The sequence below is a fragment of the Etheostoma spectabile genome, chromosome 13, assembly GCF_008692095.1.
Source record: "Etheostoma spectabile isolate EspeVRDwgs_2016 chromosome 13, UIUC_Espe_1.0, whole genome shotgun sequence".
In the NCBI taxonomy this organism is placed as follows: Eukaryota; Metazoa; Chordata; class Actinopteri; order Perciformes; family Percidae; genus Etheostoma; species Etheostoma spectabile.
Window position 1 is genome coordinate 26,372,936 of NC_045745.1, and position 9,669 is coordinate 26,382,604.

General features: G+C 41.7%; 1 protein-coding gene across 12 annotated transcripts in view; it reads left to right on the forward strand.

Annotated features, from left to right (window-relative positions):
- Positions 1-9,669, forward strand: part of phldb1a (pleckstrin homology-like domain, family B, member 1a) — a 29,835-nt gene that overhangs the window by 15,962 nt on the left and 4,204 nt on the right. For 6 of the 12 annotated variants that reach the window (XM_032534463.1, XM_032534465.1, XM_032534464.1 and 3 more), the window contains 15 exons: positions 168-305; positions 931-1,059; positions 1,957-2,112; positions 2,202-2,312; positions 2,434-2,523; positions 2,638-2,769; positions 3,201-3,323; positions 3,510-3,668; positions 3,878-4,018; positions 4,577-4,675; positions 4,758-4,836; positions 5,060-5,204; positions 5,568-5,658; positions 6,906-7,052; positions 8,045-8,264. In XM_032534463.1, coding sequence (XP_032390354.1) covers positions 168-305; positions 931-1,059; positions 1,957-2,112; positions 2,202-2,312; positions 2,434-2,523; positions 2,638-2,769; positions 3,201-3,323; positions 3,510-3,668; positions 3,878-4,018; positions 4,577-4,675; positions 4,758-4,836; positions 5,060-5,204; positions 5,568-5,658; positions 6,906-7,052; positions 8,045-8,264 — 1,960 coding nt within the window. The remainder of the gene's footprint in view (positions 1-167; positions 306-930; positions 1,060-1,956; positions 2,113-2,201; positions 2,313-2,433; positions 2,524-2,637; positions 2,770-3,200; positions 3,324-3,509; positions 3,669-3,877; positions 4,019-4,576; positions 4,676-4,757; positions 4,837-5,059; positions 5,205-5,567; positions 5,659-6,905; positions 7,053-8,044; positions 8,265-9,669) is intronic. The other 6 variants (XM_032534466.1, XM_032534469.1, XM_032534467.1 and 3 more) reach the window with 6 other exon arrangements.

Sequence of the window (9,669 nt, forward strand, 5' to 3'; positions counted from 1 at the left end):
ACACACACACACACACACACACACACACACACACACACACACACACACACTTTAGCTTGGGCACTCTTAGATCCATCCTGATAGTGAGAGGAGTGGAAGCTTGAAGTATTTATTTAGCTTGACAACACTTGGTGATTTAGAGACTCTGACTCCATATTTGTCTCTAGGTGGAGATGGAGCAAGCCCTGCTGCAGGCGGAGAGGCGGGCGGAGCAAGAGCAAGTGGAGGCTGAAAATGAAATCCTCTCTCAGCTGCAGCTCAAACTCAGCCAGCTGGACAAGGCCACCCAGAAAGAGAAGGACAAGGTGGGCACCCAGGACCAAACAATGTGATGCAGTAAACACTGTCAGTTTGCTCAAAGTCGTTGGTCTTATACATATAGTTTGCACGTGAATGTTCTGGAACATCTGTGTTTGAGTTTTTAAAAACTCACTCCTTCCCGAATGAGCAAGCTGTCTAGATACATTTTTCTCAGATCTCAACTGACACGCACTGCTTATTTATTAGCTGTTGGTCCTAAAACACAAAGCACAAACTGTCTTCTCTCTGAAATGTCCAACAGTTCTTGTGTTTAAAAAGACAAAGACAAAAACAGCCAAAATCTTCTTACATGTAATAGGCTTTTAGCAGGATATGACCAACCCTTAAAGGTTGATTTAGATGTGCATATACCTTTATATTTTTCTCTTATTTTAACAAATGTGTGAAGCATTGCAACCCCTAACACATCTGACAACTTGACCTCTGCTTCAACCTTCTAATACTTTAACTGCTTGGCCTGTTGCATGGATTTGAGTTGTCTGTGATTTTCTTTTCTTTTTTGTTTCTCCCTGGGGTGGTGTGTGTGTGTGCGTGCGTGCGTGCGTGCGTGCGTGCGTGTGTGTGTGTGTCCAATCGTGCATATGTCTATGTTTTTTTATGTGTTTTTAGGGGAGGGCTAATGTGTCGGCTGAGCGGAAGGCCCTGGAAAAGCAGAGGAATGAGTACAATGAGCTGAAGAGGCAGTTTGATAAGTGCCCCTTCTCTCTAAGGGAACAGTTACAGGAGCAGCTCAGCAGGGTCAGTGTTCTCACGCAGCCCACTGGCTGGCAACAGTGAGTTATAATATACCAAGTACCACAGTTGTGTATGATCTGCACAGAAAGGGCTGCAGACGTAACACTGACTCTGTTTTGAAGCACTCAGAGTTACTCATAAATCTGCAGACTGTGCATTTCCTCTTTTTCTGCTGTTGCCCTTCATGATCTAAACATGCGGTATACGGTTATCAGTGTAACTACACAGCAAACCTTTTGCTACTCCAGCAGCAATTTTAGACTCTCTGCTGTTCCCTCATTCTGGATGCTTGAAATGTCAAATGCAATTAGTTAATATCATTAACAGCTTTGCTCTAAAAGTTTGCATGCCCTTTGCCATGAATGATTCAAGTCATATACGCACACATTATGTTTACAGGCAGATTATTGGCAGATTTGATGGTATCAAATTTTGGCAACTTCATCATGGACATTCAAGGATAAGTCTGGTGTTTTTGTATATTTTTCTTATTGTGAACAAATTCCATGAAAACACCAAAACCAAGAATGTGTTAGTTCATCTCTCAATGCTTTCCAAACTCTCCGTCGCACTCAAGAAGACTACTGAAGACATAAATTGATCTATCTTCAATATAACTTTTAAAGGCTAAGGGGCTAATTTTCTAAAACATTTGGATAACGTAGCTTTTAGCAAACATTACTCAAACAGTGCTTTAGTTGGTGACTATTTTCAACCACAGATGAATTGGAAAAGGGGGTACTAAGATATATCAAGCTTTGCATACACAGACAACATAAGTTGTTGGTCTTAGTCTTTTCATGGGGTTTTGTTAACAATAAGAAACATAGAATATTGCCTGCCTTATTTTTTGATAACTCTAATTGATTTCAACCTGCATGTATATTTGTCTGTGGACAGAAAGCTGAAGCTCTGGAGTCCGGGACCAAGCAGTTTGAGGAGCTGGAGTTCTGCCAGCTGGAGGAGGAAAGCAGTCTGGAGGAGAAGAAGGAGACTCAGAGCTCGCAGCTTCTCCAAGAGCGAGCCGAGTATCACTGCAGCGTGGCCAAGAGGAAGGTATCATGTGTAACAGAAAACGCATAAAATATTATCCCCAACATGAAATTATATGTCAGCGTGACATTAAGACACTGGTTGATTTGCAGGAGAAGATGGCCACTATGGAAGCTCAGGTAAAGCAGCTGGGGCTACAGGCGGCTCAAGACTGTGAGAGGATGGCTAAGGACAGGACAGTAACTCTGCAGCTGTTACACAAGGTTAGCCTTTCGCTGTAAATACCCCTTAACTGCCTAGACAATAAGCTTCATTTATTTCATGATAGTGATGCACGGCAAACTGTGAAAACGCCTTAATGTCCTTGCTGGTTTTGCCTTTTAGGAGCAAGACAGGTTGTGTGCCCTGGAGAAAAAATACCACACCTTGACAGGAGGGAGAAACTTCCCAAAGCCTAACAGCAGTATGAAAGAGGTGAGGTCATGCCTCATAACCATCTGTGGTCACTAAGCTGGAGGAGAAGTACGAAGAAAAAAACTTCTCCTTCCAAGTGGATTTTTATTCACTTTAGACAAACTTTTTGAACAGGACTTTCTTCACATCAGCGAACCTGACCTTGTTTATGTGGACGGCCCTCCGGATAGCCCCTGTCCCTCCTCTACCTCCTTCTCCTCCTCTCACATCCCCTCCCCTGAACTCTATCCTGTTAGGCTGCAGGAGGTAAATCTCGACAAAATCCTCTTCTTAACGAAACCTAACAAATGGCTAATAAATGCCTGTGCTGCAGTTTATACGATACAAATAATGGTGTGTCAGCAAATACTGAATACTGACAGCAAGCTTGCAGTGTGTATGTTGGTAGGTCAAGTTTCTGCCTTTCTCTATATATTTTGTTTGTTGAGTTTTGTACATTCTCCAAATTGTAGGGTTATACTATAAAGAACTGAAGCATTACACGATGCAAAAATAACACATTTGGAATGGGATGGCTAAACTGTAATGTGACAGCAATCCATATTCATTTTAAAGATAAAGACAAAGTGAGTTGTGATGCCCACATTTTTGCTTTGAGCATCTTTGCATGACTTTTCTAAATGTTGACTATTGCCGTCTGCAGACTTCTTATCCCTGTCTTTTGGCTGTCGCTGCAGGAGTACCTCAGGCTTTCTGATGTCTATAAAATGTATGGAAATGCTGCTATGCAACCTCACTCTTCTTCCCCTGCTGCTCTCCACTGCCTCTCCCTCGCTGTAGCTCCAGCTCTGCCATGTGAGGTAGACACCCTGCCTGCTCTTTGCCATACACTGTGATATGTTTCTCTAACTTGTCAGTGTATCAAAAAATGTTATCCACCTATGCACATTGACAGTATCTCTATTTTTTTCCTCCCTTTTCTTTTCTCCCTGTTATGTAAATGTATGTGTGTCTTGTGTCTGTACTGACTGGTTGTGTATGTGAAGGAGTACATCACAGTCAGTCAGTTAAGCCAGATCTTTGGGATGCAGAGAGTTGATCCCTCCTCTTCTCCCTCTATTCCATCATTCCAACTTGCCTCCTCTCAATCCACCTTCTCATGCCACTCAACTGCACGTGGTCCTTCCTCTTTTCTCTCTGCGCAGGTTTGTTATTCTTACCTAATTTTTGGGGTTCTGTTTTTAAAACTAAAAACACCACTCAGTTTTTCCGACATTGCAGCCATCCACTGAACAATTGCTATTTCCGCAAGGCCTGTTTCATGTTGATCTTTTCTACCTGCTTGATGCTTCTGCCACTGATGCTGTACTGCTCCTCTATCCACTCTTTGGCTGGATGCTTTTCCTCACCTCAGAGCCAGCCTGAGCTGAGCAGGAATGCAATGCCTCCTATTAACCTCGAGCGCTGGTACCAGGACATCATGGCTGCTGGAGAGCCTCAGTCATGTCCTCCACCACTGCCTGCAAAGTCTCTTTCCACACGCAGACACAGTCAGGTAAACTCTCTACTCGTCTCACTGTGTGGCTACAGAGCCATAACAGCAGCCCAGATGCATTGCCAACACACTATCTCCCACCCCTGATCAGCACACTATCCATATTTGTATAACTAGGAGGCCCTCTAGTGGAAAAAAACAAGCCAGGGTAGTTTTTCTGTAGTTTCAGGAACTTTGCTACAATTTATCAATGAGAGATACAAATATTAGTCTAATTTTCAATTGGGTACTAGATCCTGCAGGTTGAAAGTAGGCCTAAAGCATGTCTTCCTGTTAAAAATACAAACACTTCAAGCCAAAAGGACATTTAACTAACATAAATCATCATGCTTCAGCAATAGGAAAAACAAATAACACCAATCAGTGTTGGGCTCTGCTGAAGAGGTGAGAAACAGAAAAAAGACCAGTAACAAATGTAGTGGAGCAGAAGCATAAAGTTACATAAAATTAAAACACTCAAGTGAAGAACCTGTACCTTAAAATTGCACTTAAGGACAGTAATTGTGTCAATATACTTATGTGAAGAAACAATGAACAGATCTGTCTTTCTTCTCTCAGTTATTGAAGTCCAAGTCAGATGGTGAGGTCGGGCAGGCGGCATCTTGCACACTGCCACACTCCAGTAGTGCTGCTCATGAGAAAAATGCATCCACAAAGGTGAGCACATCCGTTTAACACGTGTACATTGTAAAACAAATCTTCTAAGTAGTTAAATGTGTGATGCTTTCTATGTTTTCAGGGGTTACAGTTAATGCTGAGAGAGATGACAAACCCGTTAGACATGGACCCCAGGAAGCAGCTCGCTCTGCAGAGCAAAGGTACTTGAGTCCCTGAGTCCCATTTCATCTATTTACACTAGAGGGTTCCACCTGGTACGCACCCATGACATTAGTCTGTGAGAAAAGTATAAGTCAGGTCTATTTCATTTAACATGCTCTGGGTCTGAGTATAATCCACTAGTAGCAATGTCTTGACACTATCAGTAGAGGGCGCTGTAAGTCTGTGACAGCTGTGGACTCTGCACCCTATCCGCTCCCACAGATCTGTCTCCCACAGTCCATCACTCCATCCTGCATCATCAGTCGCCACCGAGTGGCAACCAAGCGTACGACACCCTGAGCCTGGAGAGCTCAGACAGCATGGAGACCAGCGTCTCCACCGGCAACTCCGCCTGCACCCCAGAAAGGTGAGAGACTGGAAAATTAGCAGTTGGCTCTGTTTCCATGGGAACACTCAAGTCTGCCCCATCTCCCAGGAGAAGGGTCACTGCACTTTGTTCCCGTGACAACACGTTTTGTTACATGTCTGCTCCTGTGACTTCTAGTACACCGGCTGTTGCCATGCCAACCTCTTCAAGTTTTCAGTGTTTGATGAAGTTAGGTTGATCAAAGACTCCGTTTACTGATGCTCGTGAGGAAAACCTTTGTCACCATCTTTTTTTTTTTTGTCTTCAGTGTTTGGTTTCCAGGCATGTCTGTTTACTTTTTTCCGTCCCAAGCCTTGCCGCATAGCCGTGTCATCAGACACTCCTTCCCTCTGTGTGTTGTAGTGCCTGCGGGTTAGAGGCCCAGAGGATAGAAGAGATGGAGAAGATGTTAAGGGAGGCGCAGCAGGAGAAAGCCAGGCTGATGGAGAACCGAGTGAGTGCTTGGCTTTAGTGCTGCAAATGTGGTTTGTTGTGACGTTTTCATCCGTTTGCCAATCACTTTTCTAAACTTCATCAAATCCAAGTTCCTTTCACCTTTCAACACAATTTGTCATTCAGGCCATCAACAGAAAATCAACCAGCAACCTTTTTTGATACTCAGTCAATGATTTCAGTCATTTTTCAAGCAAAAATTTAAAAAAAAATGTACAGGTTTTGTAATATAAAACTTAACTGTTAACTGAATATCTCCCGAATTTGGACTGTTAAATACATCTTCGTGGGATGGTATAGCAGGTCCTTTTAAAAAACTATTTTCTAACACTTCAACAACTATGCAAACTTATTAATGATTTATCAAGAGCATAGTTTACACTTTAATCAATAATGACTATATTAATTAGTTACAGCATTAGTTTCAATTGATAAACCTTATCACCTCACCTCTGGCGTAACAAATGCCGTTCTAATAAAATACATTTAAGCTGGTTTTTAGTGGTGAGTATATGGAGCCGCACTCTCAAAAGTCATATTTATGTTTCTGGCATTGCAGCCAAGGACTCCCATAAAAAAGATAGAGATTATTTTCAATGGCTCCACATTTCGTAGTTGGAGTTAGGGCTGAGCAATATGGATAAATTATACAACATATGACATGATATGTCAAATGTATTCAAATATGAAATACATCAATTTGATGTTTAACCCAATAAACTTTGATTATGTTCCACTGTCATTAAAAAAAGGAATGAATCCATAAATGTTTTTGAAGTTTTTGTAAAACATAACATATGACTATATCACCAAACACACCACTGACCCTGAATGTTGACGAGCAATACATTTGAATTACCGCAAGAGTATCATGTTTAATAATTAAAAAAGTGCATCAGAGTGATCACTCAACTCAAAGTGTGGTGAAATGATGTTGTAAGTGCTTTTATTACCTTTGTATTATTTCTACATGTTGAAACAAAGTAGACCTGTATGCAAATATCTGAAAGCTGCAAAGGATCATTTTACATCAGCAAAGCTTTCCCGTCTATATGTAGATTTAAGGGATATATTTTACAAAACCCTGGATTGGGACTTGTGTTCTCATGTGCCTCCTCTGACAGTCATTCACTTTGTATTGCAATATTTGCCTACCATTTACATATTCTCCTCGTCTCCCTTTTGCCCCTGTTATTTTCTCTTCTCTCTTTCCATCTGTTCCTCTTTCTCCTCCCGCGACGCTCCCAGGAGAGAGAGGTGCAGGCTCGGCGGCAGATGTTGGAGGAGGAGCGGAGGAGGCGAGAGGAGGCCGAGAGGAGGCTTCAGGACGAGACGGCCCACAGGCTGAGGCTGGTGGAAGAGGAGGTGAAGATGAGAGAGAAACACTTCTCCCAGGTCAGTGGAGCAGCGGGAGGAGACGGGCGGCGGGAAGAACAGAGAAGAGGGGAGGGGACAGGAGACTTGGGGGAGAGGATGAGAGACGAGGGACTAAAGAGAGGATGGGAATATGGGAAGATCAAAGATTGTTCAGGAAAGGGAGAGAATGGAAGGGAGGGTGGAGAGAAGGAACAGAGAGACAAATGGATGGGGGATACGCAAAAGAATATAATGTACACATAATTAAAGCTTTTATCTTAAAAGAGTGTATTTAATTACCAGTTGTCTGGTAAAGTACTCTGAGTAAACAAATATCCTCAAATCATTAAATACAAATGCAACTAGTTCTGCTTGAGTTCAACTTAAAGTTTACATTTTTATAATATATATCAAGTGACTATGTGTAATTGGAAAGGGATCACTGGTACTTATGAACCCACAGGGTAGTTTGTAGTTTCCCTCTGCTCAGAAGAGAATTTTAGTGTCTTTTAGCCCAGAGGTTCCTAAACTTTTCATGTCAAGGACCCCTAAACTGACAAATTAGACCATGGACCTCTATTTGAAATGATTTAGTCCCGGGGGCCCCCATCTGATAGGATTTTATCATAGAAAGTGTATGAAACCCATGACCAAAATGGTCATAAATTCTATCATTTACTTATGAATTCTGGAATTCCCCTAAAGGACCACTTTGAGAGCCACTGTTTTAGCTGATTGTTTTGGTTCAAACCTTGTGCACACTGTCCTGCTCAGCACCAAACGGCAGACAGACACAGTTAGCAACTAGCTGGTGAACACAGCGGAGCGTTTCAGCAGCTAAAGAGCCAGATATTTCCCTCAGGAGTTGGTAGAGACCGCAAAAGAGCTCAAAGACGAATGAATATTGTTTTTAAAACTCAAACCCCGAGTGGCCTACAATTCGCTAGTCTCTGCTAATCACTCCCATAGGTTCATCTTCTCACACCTCTTGGTGAGCAGCATTATAGCAACGTGTAGCGTTTTCTCCACAGGCCCGTCCAATGACGCGCTATCTGCCGAACCGCAAAGAGGAGTTTGACCTGCGAGCCCACGTGGAGTCGTCCGGCCACAGCATAGACACCTGCCCCTTCGTCATCCTCACAGAGAAGATGTGCAAGGGCCACCTGGTGAAGATGGGCGGCAAAATCAAATCGTGGAAAAAACGTTGGTTCGTTTTTGATCGTGTCAAGAGGAACTTCTGTTATTACGTGGGTAAGGATACAATGACATTTTATCCTGATATGAGGGTGTATTTGTTGAATGATTACTGCTTATTTGTTAGTTGAGCTGTCTTTTTTTAAAGATCCTTTTTCAGGCATTTTTGGCCTTTTATGTTGACAAGACAGCTGAACATGAAAAAGGGGAGAGCAACGGGGAATGACATGCAGCAAAGGGCCGCAGGGGGGGAATCAAACCCTGGCCCGCTGCATTAAGGAGCAAACCGCTATATACGGGCGCCCGCTCTACCAACTGAGCTATGTGGGCGCCCAGTTGAGCTTTCTTTACTCAGGAAGTTCAATCAATATCAAAATATCTTTTTTGCAAGAGAAAAAACAAATCACAAATGTTGTGAAAAAATACCAATATTTATATTATATAAATTATAAGTTGTGTTGCAGTTCCCGTAATAAGGAGTACTTAAAGTTCAGAGTTGGTGCTGGGAACTTTTAAAGTAAACCTATCCTGTCACTATTCAGATTGTTTTAATTGTATTAATAAAACTAAAGTAATCTGAGTAGTGACAGGATAGGTTCATGTATTTTTTTTTTTACATTTTCAAAATAAAGTAATTATTTAAACTATAGAAATACACACTGGTACTGGTACTGTGTACATGGTAAGGAAAATGAAGTCACTAACATTTGCAAATAATAAGAAAAATGAAGAAGCTAAGTGCTCCCTTGGTTTCACATGAGGTAAGTTCAAGGAACACTATGGAGCTCTTGAAGATGGAAAAAACTGAAAAGTTAAGCAGAGCAAGGAGAAGAGTTATAGTGTATTTAGTTGGGCATTTTGGTTATAACGCTGACTGGTTTCAACCTCACAGGGTCTTCATCAGAGTGAAAATAGTAATAACAGATTGATTACGCCTGGTACTCCAAAAAGACAATACACCGGTAATAAACAATATTGTCAGTAACCAACAAATACAGAATGACAATGACATCAACTATGACAACTACTGAGATCCTTAATAAATAAATGAAAAGAAATAATGACCATACAAATAACATCACTCGGAATAACACAGTCCCATCAATAGATACAATTCCGAAAGTTTATAAAAAGGGTTCATAATCTATTTCCTCATACAAACATGGATATACTAAGACCTGAGATGTAAAAACCTAAACTAAGTTTCCCTGTTTAGTTTACCGTTGAAGGTCATCTATTCTTCCTACTCTCCAGAGACATCTTTCTCCAAAAAAAATCTAAATCCATTTCAAAATCTGCAAAAGTAACCACTTAACGACCAACTGAAGTAAAACAGCTTCCCTCCCTCATGACTTTGAGCATAAATGTAATTTACAGTAAGTTACTGGCCAGTTTAGATTACTGGGGAGATTTAGATTATTACAACGCCCCCACCCCCATAATCAAAACTGGCCAGTGTAAT